At 32.8% G+C, this 15,958-nt stretch overlaps 1 protein-coding gene across 1 annotated transcript; it reads left to right on the top strand.

Annotated features, from left to right (window-relative positions):
• The first annotated feature begins 10,289 nt into the window (after positions 1 to 10,289).
• On the top strand, positions 10,290 to 13,123 carry LOC123669176 (BTB/POZ domain-containing protein 6-B-like). The gene is made up of 2 exons (XM_045602805.1): positions 10,290 to 10,409; positions 11,703 to 13,123. Exon 2 carries the CDS (start codon positions 11,715 to 11,717, stop codon positions 13,044 to 13,046), a length of 1,332 nt encoding a protein of 443 aa, XP_045458761.1. The 5' UTR covers positions 10,290 to 10,409; positions 11,703 to 11,714; the 3' UTR covers positions 13,047 to 13,123.
• Positions 13,124 to 15,958: the final 2,835 nt, after the last annotated feature.

A 15,958-nucleotide genomic window follows, 5' to 3' on the forward strand; every position in this document is an offset into this window, starting at 1 on the left:
TATTTGAAAGTAACAAATAACAACTGTTATTCTGAATTTGAAATAACTGTTATCTAAAATAACATTAAGTAACAGATACGTAAATATCAAATACTTATACCAAATACTATTGTTACTTGTTACCGCAACTGTTATTAGCAGTCTGTTATTTCTCGAATAACATTTCTTATCTCACTCTAGCTCATAAGTATCGCGCCTTGCAAAATAGAGAAACACCTAGTATTTTATTACACAATACACATATTTACCTCTCAGTTGCACTACAATGCCTATACCATGCCAAAAAGGGAAGCACCTAGTATTTATTACCCCAAAAATATTAACTCCCAAATGTGGTCATGTTATGTATTGTCTCTTATTCGGATACATTGTAAAAATTGTAGTGCCATATTGTGTGTTACTAATAAATAATATTTTATGAATCAAGTACTGTAAAACCAACTTTATTATTTAAATATAAGTATTTTAATATATAAATATTGTTAAATAAAATATGTGTCACTCGTTTGAAATTATGCTGTGTATCCAAACGTTGGCTCATCCCGGTTTGACATGATTGGTTAATAAATTAACCTTGTAAATTCAACTTTACGACATAAATAATAAGAATGATATTCATTTGTGATTATGATTGATAATGTTTAAATTTTGAAATTCCTCTTTATTAAAATTTCTTAATGGAACAAATTACAAAGCGTTTTGAATATTGGAAGTGATAGAAGAAATTTTAAGATTCTTGTATTTCTTGTTTTTAAAATTAGTTTAATAGTTAGTTAGTCAGTGTTGTTAGTTAGTAATAGTTAGTTACTTAGTTAGTGTTTATATTCATTGTATACCTATATAGTTTAGATTTCGATTAAAAATATTGTATTGTTAGTTTGTTTTCTTATTATTTGTTAGGACTTAGGTTTAGGTGTAAAATTTTTACCTATTTAGGCATAAAAATGTCTTTCAATAAAAAAGTGAGTGAAACATCGAAATCGGTCTACCCAGTGAAAAGTTCTGATGTAATACATAAAAAAAAAATACAATCGAATTGAGAGCCTCCTCCTTTTTTGGAAGTCGGTTGATGAAGGGAATTGTTCAGTTTACAATGTACAAGAACAAAATTCGTTATCCGCATAAACTTAAATAACAGGCTGTTATTTTATAACAGGTATTGATATCTGTTATTTTTCCATAACAGTAACAGATATAACAGGTAACATGTTTCACCTGTTATAGCCCACGTCTAGTTGTCATAACACCGGGCGCGTTCTCGACTTCTCGTTTTTTTTTTTTTTTTTTTTTTTTTAATTTATTGAGAGCTGGATTTGAGCCTTCGCTCTAAACCGTACAAATTTTTACAATTTTATTATATAATTATAAACAAAAACTTCTACACTTCAGTTTTTTTTTTCCATAATATATGTTCTCTGTTGTCAAACATATAAACTTGATAATGGTTTAAAAAATCTTGGGTTGGCTAATATTTCTTCTAGACGGCGGGGAGTATTTATTTTATTTTCTGAGCAAATTTTATTTATATCCGAAGCCAGGATTAATCTATGCAACTTCAATGACTCGCATTTAAAAATAATGTGGTTTATGTCGGCGTATGGCTCACTGCATTTAGTACACTTAAAATCTTGAATAATTTTTAATTTGAAAAGATGAGGGAATTAGACAATTTCCAAATCTCATTCTATTAATTATGGAGATAAATTTTCTTGATTCACAGCTGATGATGTTATACCAGGGCTTAGTATTGAAGTCTTTTTAATTTTAGCGTACCATTGTCCTTTATTCTGCTTTGTTATGATCCAATAATCTCTCAAAAATATAATAATTCAGTCTTTGATGATTGGAAAGTAATCTGAGAAAGGTGTTTTAACAACATCTCTGTGGTCCTCATCATATCCTCTTTTTGCAGCTTAATCAGCTTTTTCATTACCTGATATTCCTCTGTAGGAGGGTACCCAGGCTAGCTCAACGTAAACATTTCTCGCATTTAAATTGTACAGTAAATTTCTAATCTCAAATACTAAATAATTTGTTTTAAAGGTTAATTTACAGCTATCTATAGCTAGTAAAGCGCTTTTGCTATATTTCGCAGTAAAAATTGAACAATTTTTGTTTAGTAAAATACATTTTGTACAGCCTAAATTACTGTCGAAATATGCTGCTTGCATGCTTCGATGTAGGCTGTCGAGCGATGCGGAGCAGAGGGGAATGACTCGCCTTAGGTATCTCAAGGAAAGAACGCTGGCTCGCCGAGATTTGAATGTTTCGCTGCTAATTACTTCTAACGACGATATCTCAAAAACTATTCATCTGATTAATATAGTATTTAGTTATAAAAAGAGAAGTTAGATTACGTGGCCAATAAAGAAAATCTGTGGCAGTGTGGCTTGACTTATTGGGCGTGTAATAAATCGAATAAAAATACTCAAGACTTGGCCTAAAAGTCTAGATACCAGGCCATAAACTCCAAAAAAAAAAAACTTATTAGGCGTGTTCCAGTTAATGCCCGCGCATGGATTGGAGTAAAACGTTAATTCAATATGGATTCGCGCAGTGGAACGCACTGATTATTTCCCGATAAAAAAAAAATTAAAATAATAATAATTTATTATTGATTTATTATAGCTCATTAATTCTTTCGGTTGCCATCTGCGCGTGTCATGCGCAGTCGATATGTATAAATAAAAATATTCAATACTGCCATTTTCCCAATTTTGATTTTGATTTTTCTCAAAAACGAGGACACGCGCAAACAAATGTTATTGATCCTTTTTTTCATAAATTTTAACGCACAAACGATTAAGTAAAACTAAATTATCATAAATTATAAATTCATAATTCTGGGTGCCAACTTCATGAACCTGCACTACCAGTATTAAGAATACACTTTAGATCATCTATCAAATCATATAGATTTTTACCCCTAGTTTTAGTTAAAGTGCATCCAAATGCTACATGATGCGCATTGAAATCACCTGATATTATATATGGTTTAGGGAGACTGGTTATAATATTTTTTAATTTAAAAATATTAATTTAATTTTTAAGTGGACAATATACACATAGAATAGTTAAAGGACCGACTTTTGTATCAACAGAAATGGCAATCGTTTGAACATCTTGGAAATTTGGAGTTGAAAGTTGGACATATTTTATAGAACTTTTAATTAAAAGGCTACACTACCATGTTCATTTTCAGAATTTTTAAAAATAAAATCATACCCAGGCATGTAAAAGTGTGACTGGGAACTTTTCAACCATGTTTCATTTATTAAACATATATCTATTTCATTATCAAATAAAAGTGTTTGTAACAAAGGTTTTTTATTATTAACTAGCGACCCGCTCCGGCTTCGCACGGGTATAAAATATAATTATAGCCTATGTCATTCACTGAAAAAATGATTAAAATCGATCCATTAGTTTTGATTTATTCATTACTGCCCGTGGCCCGCTCGCGTTAACTTTAGAGTAAAAGCCGGCCGGAACCGCCGCAAACGCTACGTACCGCAATTTTTAAATTTGTAATATCTTCGAAAATATTCATTTAAATCATATGCTGTAAAGTGACATATAGATCTATATTAAATCAACAATGTACTTAAGGTATTTAATTAGATAAGGATTAATGCTGTATTGGTTAAAATCGTTTTCAAAATTAGCCATTATTTGTCGTAAAAAGTAAATGACAAAAAAATGTTATTGTGGGATATCCATAAGAGATAGACATACACTACAGCGGAGTTTTCTGTAGACCTTTTTAATGTGTACAATACTTAGTACATTATTTTGATAAATCTCGTAGGGTTCAGCCTGCGTTTGCAATTAAAGCGAAAAAAAAATAATTATTTACGACATAACATTAGAAAACTCAAAAATAACAGTATTTCTCCACTATTTAATGGGTGCTATTATACATATAAACCTTCCTCTTGAATCATTCTATCTATTAAAAAAAACCGCATCAAAATCCGTTGCGTAGTTTTAAAGATCTAAGCGTACATACATGTGCAGGGACAGAGAAAGCGACTTTGTTTTATACTATGTAGTGATACTTTGTATATTATGTTGTACTAGTTTTAAACTATCCATTATTCAGATAAGTTTTTAATAAAATTTTTCTTAATATGAGATGTGGTCTTAATTGATTCAGAAGTTCCTAATGCTACTAATGTTTTTACTATTGAATTCATGACTTTTGTATATTTACAATATCTGAGATATTAAAGTTATCTGTTTTTATTGGTTGGTTGGAGCTAATTCTATATTTTTATTACTGTCAACTTTTCCTGTGTATTTCTGTATGCTACTCTTAGGAAGAGCTGGAAAGTTAACAAAATCTCTATTTATAGTAGCCATTGCATAAGATTGCCTATGTTTTAATATTCTAGCTGCTGTTATTGGACAATCTTTTGAAATAGCTAGATGATTTTCAGAGCAATTAGTAGTAGTAGTTTACATGAATGATTTTCAGAGCATTTAGAACAAACCTGTTCACTACGACATATGTTAGCTGGGTGATTGAACTATAAACATTTAAAACATTGTAATACTGGAGGGATATAAGTATGTACTTTATATCTCCATCCTTCTAATAAAATATATTCAGGTAGAAAAGTACCTGAAAATGTTATTGATATGGTTGATAATGGGATTAAATTACCTTTTTCGCGTTTCATGAATCTACGTATTCCAACAACGTCTCTATCACAGCAAATTTTTTCAAATAATTCCTTGTTTCCTATTTCTTTCGGAATATATCTAATAACCTTTACACTTTCCACAGAGGATGCAGGTATGTATGCTCTTAAATTATGCTCTAATAGGCATCGGGATTTTAAAAAGTCGTTTGCTAAAGCTGCCTGTTTGAAATATATTTTAATTTTATACGAATTAATCCTTGCTCTCTCATGAAACCCCTTGATATTTTTGAAATATTTGCAGAGGTTTAAAGGATTCATATTGCCAAGTTTAATTTCTCTATCTAAATGTTCAAAATAAACCACAAAGTCGCCATTTGAGCTGTTGTCTGGATATTGTCTTGTATATCCATTTTTAGTGTATGTCTTATACTTATCTATTGTTGGAGTTGTAAATCTTCTTTTTTTTCCTGATATTGACTTAACTGATCGCTTCTCCTCATCTCCATCGCTTTCTCCTTGCATTTTTATTATTTTTTTTTAATATTAAATACTATTAAAATTAATTATATTTATAGGACGATTTTAAGAAAGGCGCGTTTCTCTTCCCGCCAAAAAAGAGAATCCTTGATTTCTCGTCAGTGTCAGTGTGACCAGATTTCATTTAACGAATCTACTTCTTGTGGAAAAACTACTAAAATCTACCAAAAGAGAACGAAAAAATACTATATATACTCTTCACCTACACCGTCAATATATCATCTCCTTTGCCCTAAGGTTGCCTGGAAGAGATTGCTCTTAAGCAATAAGGCCGCCTTTTGTACATTTTTTTTTTCTACAAATTATTGCTAATGTTGCTTGCTTATTTTATTTGTATGGTGTACAATAAAGTGTTAAATAAATAAATAAATAAATACTAAAAATCTATTATTACATTTCTTCGCTGTTGTGCTACAACGAAGAAGCATAATATTTTTCTCTTGGTTATAACGATAAAACAATAAGATGAACAAAGAAAATACCATTAATTAGATAAATCAATGTTTATTATTTGAAATTAAAATCTACAGAAATATAGGTATTTTTAAATTGTGATCGAGTTATAATTTATTTTTATATAAAAAATTCAACAGCTGAGTGGTGAAAGAAATCAATGGACTCAAACAGCTTTATGACAATAAAGCTGTTTGAGTCCATTAATTTCCTTCACCACCCATCTTACTTTTTATTAAAATTTTGTTTTTCACTCGGAATTAATAGCTGTGGGAAGCCCCTACATTCCGAGTACAATAATATTCAATCCTTAGTACCTATGAAATACGGCTTAAATTGGCTTGTTTAATAAGAGGCTCATATGATTTTTTTCGAGACGTTTGCCATCTGAAGGAAAAAAGTACCAGAATAGTTGAAAAGCGTGAATTCTGCCAAAATATACCAAATTTAGTTTTAGCTACTAGATACTGTTACCGGTACCTCGAAATCTACCAAAAAAGTAGAAATCTACTTAATCTGGTCACACTGCTTTTCGTAAATACAATAGGTAAATCGCTAGGATCTAGGATGAAGTAGAGTATACTTGATCCATGGCTAGGATGAAGTATGTATACTTGATCCACGGGTAAATCGTAATTCTCAGAAAGTGTTAACAGTCTACCAGAAAATTTTTCCCGTCTGATCGACACTGCCGTGAAATTATCGTGTTTTCGTACACCTAACAAAAAAAAAAAATTCAAGTTTTTAAGTAAATTACATTTAGTTGGCCAAATAAAGGTTGTTACTTCAAATTATCGTACAAATACTAATCAACAATTTTCATCAATCGGCCAAATAAAAACACAAACAGGCAATAAAAGAAAAAGATCGTTGCTTCAAATTCATAATTTGTGGAGAAATCGTTGCCTTTCAATATTTCAGGACACACAGAATTATCGTACATATCGCCTAAGAACAATTTACTTCATAACGGATGCGGCTTTATTTAATATCACTTGGCCACGTTTTAAATGATAAAAAATTGTAAAACGCTCTCCAGAAAACTTAACAAAATGAGATAGACTGTTCTTCATATCAGGTTTCGATTTGTATTATAATATTCATAAAGTCTGGCTAACGAAAGTAGAAATTCGATTTTTTTTGCAAACTTTTTACATGAAAACACTCAAGTGTTTCCACCATCAGGTTTTTGGATTTGAGTATATCAAGTGGAAATCTACAAAAGCTCAAAAGACGAAAATATAATAAACTACATACAATAATAAAATACATTATGTACTATGTGAATAAAATATTATATATAATAGAAAGATATTTCCTTAAGTGTTATTCATAATAATGAAGTAAGTAGGTACGTGTTGATGACTATTATGAAAACCAATGCAAAGCCTCAATTTAATCGGCAAGTTAAATTTTGTAATAATAATTTAAGAATTTCGGTGATTCCCCTAAAAATTTGGACGAATCGGAATCGAAGTATAGTATCATAGCTCACTGAATTTAGTCTCACTTTTTACGATTTTTGAATTTTTATTTGTTATTTTTAAATATTTATTGTTAGTTCGTTATTGTTGGAATCTAAAAAGTGTTTGTTCATCTTTTATTTATTTATTATTAATTAAACAAATGTTCACTCCTAAGTTGCCCCCCTAACTAGATATTTTTATTTATGTCACTCATATTAATTAATTTTTATTAATAATCATTTGTTCGAGCACTATCGATGATTGTTTGATCATAAAAACAATTAAATTGTTGATTATTAATATCTTTTATCGGAAGATAATCCGTGCAGTTTCACTTAGCGAATTCATATTGAATTAAATTTTACACCTTTGCCTTTAGTGGAACACGCCCAATAAGTCTAGCCACAGATTTCTTTATTGGCAACGCAATCTAACTTCTCCTTTTATAACTAAACAACGGGAAAACGAGATAGTCTCTAATAAACTAATTCGTCTTTTTCACAACGTTAACTAAACATTCTATAGAAAGCGTCAAGTTTATTTTGGAAGGTATCTAACGGACATTGCCTTATGCCTCAAAATGGTCACAGAACGGAATAAGCTTACACCGACTGCACGTAGTCTTATTTGCCCTACCCTGCCCCCCCCCCCTTCCCCAGAGTGTTCTTTAGAAGCCGGAGGCGCGAAGGGAGGACTACTCCTAAAACTAACTATAATACATAATTTTTGGCTTAGCCACTTCGCTTATTAAAACAAAATAATCAGTCTCATTAGCCGATTAATTTTATCTGCAACCGACGCAGTATACTCTAAGCATAGATGAAGTAAAAAAAAGTAGATAATGCGCGGCCTTTGTTGTTAGTGAAGCCACAAAACTCGGCTCCTTCAAGTAAACACACGCGCTCACGCACACATATGCATCAAACTACGCTCATTTTCGTTAGTATCTCACGAGGCCTCGTACAGTAACTTTGCCTATAAAATGCCGTTCTTTTGTAATTAAATGGTGCAAAAACAATACTAAAGTGAACAAAAAGTCTGAAGAAATATCGTTTCACACGTAAATACATACAAAACTTTATATTTTTTGTTATTCCAAAATAATATTGACGTTATTCGGAACTTATAATTTCTATGCCCCGAAATGACGTACCGAGGGAGTGTTACCAGTAATTTTTATTTCCATTAGCCCAAAATGCGGGTAAGTAAATTGTAGTCAATCATAGAAAAATAATTAAGTAGAAAGTGGACATCATTATTGTGTTTTTTTTTTATCGTGTGATTTTATGTTTTACCTAAATTGAAGTCAATATGAATTTTTAACTCGTTTTTGTCTGTTTAAATTTGTGAATTAACTACTCATATTTTACTACTATATATCAGGATTTTAGGTTTCCAACGAATATTTTAATAGGAGATAGATAGAATAGGTAGCTGCTGTGCGACTGAGCTGAAATGAACTACAACGACAGCCATCCTCATCTAGTGTGGTTTGTTCAAACCATTTTGATAAAGCTGACATGTACGGTACAAAACGTGGACTTCGCAGAGTACCATCACGTTTATACTACTACTTACTACTAGGTATTTTAATGTTGAATTTTTTGTTCTAGGACCTACCGGATGAGTCTTAAATTAGTCGTTAACCAAGATCTTTGATACACCTAGAAAACATAAACTAAGAGAAAAGTTAAAAAAACAGGAACTTTATTTAAAAAAAAAAATGTAAAAAAATTAAATCATTACAGCAAAGAGTTAGACGTCTTTAAAACAGGAACTTGCCCTTCAGAGAAATCATCAATTACTTAAGAACGCAATTTTCATTGACACAGATTTATATAATTCATTAAATCAAAACATGGCTGCAATAGATTTATTTAACAATTTGAAGCAAAAAAGGAGTAAATATATTTAAAACTATAAACAGATTTTTATTTTCGCATACCCATTTTACATAATAAAAATTAATTGTGTTTAATCCCATTTAATAAAATTTTCAGGGACTTTTTTTAAAAAGTGTCAACACTTCACTCACTCACACATATTTAAAAAAGTGGCTTCACTTTTTTGTTCTAAGTGCGTTATCTATTCTTTTTACTTGATCTATGACTCTAAAGTATTGTTGAGAACCAAATTTACATCACTTATGACATTTGGTTGGCACTTTTTTGTTGTTTTTCCTAGGACACAATGAGCAACGCCCGCGCTTAGATATTGACTGATGCACCGTCTTTTTCAAATCATGTGCTTCACGGAGCCATTTTTTTTATTTAGGGACAGAAAGCTGCTAATACTATGCTTTTAGTGACTTTCTACAAGTGCTGCTGCCAATTAAAAAAAAACTTGTTAGCATTCGATCTGTGTATGACAAATGCGTTGACGCCAGATAACTTTAAAAGATGACAAAATATAGCCAGATTTCTATTTCTCTTCCAAAATTATTACTAGTGCAAAGTTGTTCATTGCAATCGACATCACTTTTGCCACCGATGATTCAGATTATATAAGTTAACTATCTGCGACCTCTTCAATTTTACTACCAGAATCACGGGAACTATTCACAGCGTTGCCGTTTACTAATTTGTCTTCCGAAGCAGAACTAGCTACACCTTGCTCATTTTCAGACACCTCCCAGCCATTCCAATAACTGCCTATCATTAGCCACTTTAAAAATCAATAACTGAAAATAAAAGGAAAAGTCTGTGTAAATAAACACAAAAATAGGTAAATTAAGTAGCCGGTATATAAAAACATATATATTAATATAAAAAAAATTACCAATTTACAAATATAAACGAAGTAAACATATAAAAATAAAAACTTACCTCCGCAAAAAAATCACGTACATGGTCGCATGGGGTCAGCGCTCTAGAAAAAAGCGACTAGTGCATATGCGTAGATGTTCTGGAAGCGACTGATTTGCCTATCCTAAGGGAAGTTAGGAAGCTAGAGTGAGCGTGGGCGCGCTCAAATCTCTCAAAGATATATATTTTTCAATTTGAAGTGGCCGTGACCCCATGCGCCTAATTAAGGGTTAAAATGAAAAAGATCAAAAATCGTAAAAAGTGTGACCAAATTCAGTGAGCCATAGTTGGGAGTTTCTTCCGAGATCAACCGTGACAATGAAGTATCACCTCTTTATCTTTATGCACCATACCGTACCATAGACGAACTGTGTATTATCTTTGTCTTTACCTTCATGCACTCATGTTTGTTTAATGTTTGTTTGCAAACATCCGTAACTATATCAGTATTAATAAATTTAATTAACAGATACTTCGTATTCCTTTAACTTTGTATCGTCAAGGTAAGTACATCAATTCGTTTAGATGTTTAGTAATCATAAGTTTTTTTAAAGTTCTTGTGATGTTAAATTTTTTATGTTTATAACTTCATCCCTGGTCATGTTCCAAGTTCAAGGTTGATATCAACGCAAAACAGGTCTATAAAATGAACCGTTATTCATATACAACTAGTTTTAAAGAATCCTAGTAATATTTATATACATATATTAAATATAGGCGAACTTATGACAGTTTGAATTTTTTTTTAATGTAACGTAAGTCGGCAAACCCATACAGCTCACTTGGTGCGGTAAACGATCATCAACTATCATGCACAATCCCGGCGAGAAATTTATGAGGTTGGGGGGAAAAAGGGCGCCCGCGCCTCCGGCTTAAAAAAAACACTAGAGGTAGGGCAGACCAAGACCGACAGTGGGGTGCTCCGATTCGGTTTTGGGTATTTTTCGAATTTCTATACCTATATTCTAGCACGCAGTGTTACTAATTTTATTAAAATATTATGTCTGACGCGTTATTTTGTTTAAAAGTGTCTATTTGTCAGTCATTAAAGGTCAGTTCGTATTGTATTTTGATCTTACAGTAAAGATCGTTTTTACGTAAATTTGTTCGAAAATAACGCGTGATAATCGCAGTATGGAGCAAGAGTACACTTACCGCAACACCGGAATTAAGGTAGAGTCAGAAATAACAAAAATTTAACCTCCGATAAAAAAAATCTACCTGTATTGTACCGAGCTCTGTTCCCCATACTCACCAACAGGAACACTTCTGCTAAATAATAATGTTTTTAAACTACTGTGGTCTTCTGTAAAGTCGAGGTACTACCCCAGTCGGGCTGCTGCATATTTTGTGCAGGAAATTTCTTGCTGTGCCCTACCTCAGTTATAATATATTGTTATTATAACTAACTTGTGCACTGAGACGTAACACTGTGTGGCTACGGCAATAAGAATATAGCCACCCCCTCTCTTCCCATGGGTGTCATAAGTGGCGACTGAGGGACACAGTTCCACTACCATCTTGGAACTTAAAAAGCCGACCAATGGCGTGATAACCATCCAATTGCTGGCTTTGAAATACATGGCCGACGACAAGTAGTAATGTCTCCAGTGCGACAAAGCCAGCCCTGCGGTCACCAACCCGCCTGCCCAGGGTGGTGACTGTGGGCAAAACACATGAGTTCATGCCATTTTTGGCACCAACTTATAGAGGCCTATGTCCAGCAGTGGACTGTGATAGACTGAAATGATGATGATGATGATGAACTAACTTGTATTTGTTTTATTGCTTTTCAGTTCGATTATAAAATGAGTAAACTCAGAATCAATAGCTTATACGACAGAGTGAATAAATTATTGGTGTCATATGAGTGGAGTGACTGCTGTTTTTCAGTATGTGGTAAAAAATTTAAAGCTCACAAACTGATATTAGGTATCAGCAGTCCTGTCTTTGAGGCTATGTTTTATGGCCCTTTGTCAACAAATGAAGAGGTAACCATTACAGATATCGAACCAAAGATATTTCAGCTACTGCTTAATTATATTTACACCGACAAAGTCAAAATCCAATCAATAGAAGAAGCATATGACTTATTGTATGTCTCAAGAAAATATATGTTTGAATATCTCACAGAAATATGTATAACATTCATTCAATCTAATATAAGTATCGACAATGTAGTATCTGTGTTAAACTATCCAGACCACATGCAAGACAACCTACTGGTTTCAACAGCACTAAAACTGTTTTGTCAACACGCAGAGTACCTTTTGATGGAAAATAAACGTCACATAAACTTTACATGTATGCAAAACATTCTAAAATGCAAAGAAATAAATATACTAGAAAAAGATCTGATAAAGTATGTGTTTGAATGGACTTCATTTTATTGTGAACAGAATGATATTAAAAATAGTTTTCAGAATAGAAGAGATATATTAACAAAAAGTGATTTAATGGAGTTACTAAAATTCTTTACACTTTCCTTAAAAGAATTAGAAGAAATAACAGATTGTAAAGACAATCTTTTGTTAAGCATTGAAAAAGAATTCTTGAAAGAAGCCATAAAATGTTTTAACAGTTTAAATAAAAATGTAATTAGTCACTTTGATAATATGTTATTACCAAGAAAACCAATTAAATTGCAGTGGCGCCTGTGTCACCGTTCACTGATAAGATCTGAATCTCCTTTAATTATTGATAGTACAAAAAATACAATACACACAAAAATAAAAGCAGATAAATCTATCTTTGTAAACTCTTTAAATGTATATTCAAGAGCAGCACCAGTTAGCAACTATTGTTACAATATACAAAATATTTATTGTGAAAAGTTTACAATCTCAGTTATGTGTGAAACAGAAAACAAAGAAATAAAGAAAATTGTCTTTAAAAATGATGTAAAGTATGATACAAATATAGATATCGAATTTAGTGAACCTATATTTATTAAAAAAGACTCCTGGTACAAAATAACTTTTGTTTGGCCTCGGCTAAACACTTTTTCCTCATATGTATATAGTGTAGAAAGTAGAGATACTATCTATAGTAATGGTAAAATAAAGTTTGAATTTGATGATTTCTCAACTATTTCTGATAATGGAGGAAGTTTTCTCAGAGGATTAAAATTTTGTATGTAAAATATTAGTTAAAAAGTATCCAACTTGGTTTATTTATTTAACATTTAATGATTAATTTTTCTCAGTGGCATATAATTAATTTTAATTATTATTTAGATTTAATGAAATTATATTCATTGCATTTTAATTGGCTATGTTTAAAAAATAATATGTAAATGAACAGGAAAGTTAATAATATGTACATGTTGTGTATATTAAAGCAACTTCTAATAAAAAAGTATTTACCAAATAATAATCAAAATGTTAAGTACCTAAGAAAACTGAATTTTGTAAATAATCTCAATTTACTGTGTGTTCTGTATTATTTTATTTGAATAAATAATAATTAATACATATTGATGTTTATTATATCTTTCCATAAATTATCACTTAATAAATTATAAAATATTAAGATCTAAAAAAAGGTCATCAACCTTTTTATCGCTATTTATATATCGCTCGTGTTATTGTAATATCTGTTCGATAATAATAATATGTATTTATTTATTTGAGACGCAGTCAATTTGTTAGGTACATTAGAAACTTATAACTACGTTTATACTTATAATTTCTAGCTTCCGATGAGACTCCTGTACTAAAGATTATAGTTATATATATTAGATTATAGTTAATATATTAGATTATAGTTATATATATTAGATTATAGTTGAAGCTGTACCCAGCGGCAAAATAATAGGGAGTCCCATCGGTCGACTTGGTCGACATGTCGTAAGGATGGTGTTCGATGATCCGCGTACTCGTGCCCATAGCGAGGCGCTCCGCTTTCTGATTGTCGCGTGGAAGCAATCGGTACGCGCCTCAACGAACATAGACGGCGCGCTATAGCAACACGGCAGACCGAACATCTTGAACACGTTGCGCTATAGACTCGCTGCGTTAAATCGACCCACCGACTGCGCAGTGAACGTGTAAACGTTTGACAGTAGGCTTTGAAAAGTGTCAGTTTGACTTGTGTACTACAGCGCGCAAATCTGTGAATCAAGATGTATACATCTGAGTCCATGAGCCACTCCGTACTCTCCGCACATGTGAAGCAACTAGTCAATGCACCGATCGACGGGTTCAGCAGCACTATATCGTCTGCGTAGCTGATATTATTGATGCACGTCCAGCCTACATTGTATACTATGTAGACGTTGCTGAGCCCCCCGATCAGTTTATTAATGTACAAGTTGAAAAGCTTGGGTGAGGTCAATCCCCCCTATCTTATTCCACATTCCAACCCGTACTCGCCCGATCGCGAGCTAGCCCATTTGACGCAATTCCTCTGGTCGTCATACCAATATTTAAATATTGATATGACATCGGGAGGTAGAGTGTGGCTCAATTGGTGAAGCTACCTCTACGTCAGATATGTGGCAGAATGCGATGGTATAATATCTCTAATAAAAAAGAAGAATTGTTGCACTCGCTTGCATCGGCATATGTTTCTAGTTTGCCTCCAATTTTAACTTCGAATAATCCATTACTGGACGGTAAGTTCACACTTAGAACTCTTAAATTGCATTTTTTTTAAAAGACACGGTTCCAGGTGGCGACAATATAACATATACGATGATTTTCAATTTACATAAAGCCGGGAAATTATGCCTTCTAAGCATTTTTAAGCAGATGTTTCCCTTGCGTAAAGTTCCTTCGTAATGTATCTCTTTTTTTTGGTATCGCAGGGAACTCATTTACGAGTGATATCCAGGACGCCCGGGTAGGTCAGTAGGTAGTCTCAGACCGTATGTCGGCGTCAGTACTTGGGCATGCAATAGCGATCAAACCCCTACGGGAGCCATCAGCCGCTTTAATTGGAGGGTCCCGGATCCGTAGGCAACAGGATCCCTTCAACGAAAGGCTGGCCTCGGTGAATAGGCCAGACTTCTCTTCCATGGGGACTGTCCGGCTCACCTCTGAACAATCCCGACGACGCCGTGTCTAGCAGGACCGGGTTCCCATCCCGGCCCGACACGGGCGCAGGGGCGTTACTGGAGGCACATTGAGTAGCGCTTCCTACGCAGCCCCGTTTATCACATGCGGAGGGAGGCCTCGTCGGCTGCCTTCTCTCACCCGCTCGTCATCCTCCTTCTAGGACATTACTGTCTCGCAGAAGGAGACTATATTCCAGGACTCGTCATCACCAAGCATCGCGGTGATGACGCTCAGGAGTGACAAGTCTCCTGCGAGGATCGTAAGGTATCCCTCATCAATGGTATGAAATCCGCAGTATTCGTGTAGTTCCTATTCCTAAATCTAGCATGAATCATGAAATTAAACTTATTCCGATATCACTTATTTCACGTATCTGTAAAATAATTCATCTCATGATTAGTAAGCGTGTTGAATTTTTTTATTATTATTTGTCCATAAATCCAAAAAAAAAACACACCTAACTCGTCTTATTCATAAGCCTGCCGCGAAAACTCACAAGAGTTTATCTGGACAAGCAGCCGCGTTGCATACCATATTATCATATCCGCACCGTACCATCTTATCTTCTATATATATTAATACGTGAAGCAAAAACTTTGTACCCCTTTTTGCTTTTTTTGCGTGGACGGAGGAGTATGAAATTTCATACACTTATACTTTATATAAAGAAGGTGTGAGAACGCTAATTTTTTTTTTAATTATGCATAAAAATATATTAAATCAATAAAAAAAAATACGCTCACTACCATGTATTTGACACACACGCATATTATACTATTTTGTTGATAGTTAAAGTTTGTAGACAAATTGAAAAATTTAAAAGAGGTTCTTTATTTTCATTATTTTTGGCTTTTATTTTAATTTAAATTTTTAATTATGGTCGAAGTTCGACCACTGAGCGACCACTAGTATTGATAATTTTAGTATAGGACTGTTCAGTTCTTTGCTTAATGGATTTTAGTTGAGCATGTATCAAAGTATACATAATTATGTAA

The sequence above is a fragment of the Melitaea cinxia genome, chromosome 3 (genome assembly GCF_905220565.1).
Source record: "Melitaea cinxia chromosome 3, ilMelCinx1.1, whole genome shotgun sequence".
NCBI lineage: Eukaryota > Metazoa > Arthropoda > Insecta > Lepidoptera > Nymphalidae > Melitaea > Melitaea cinxia.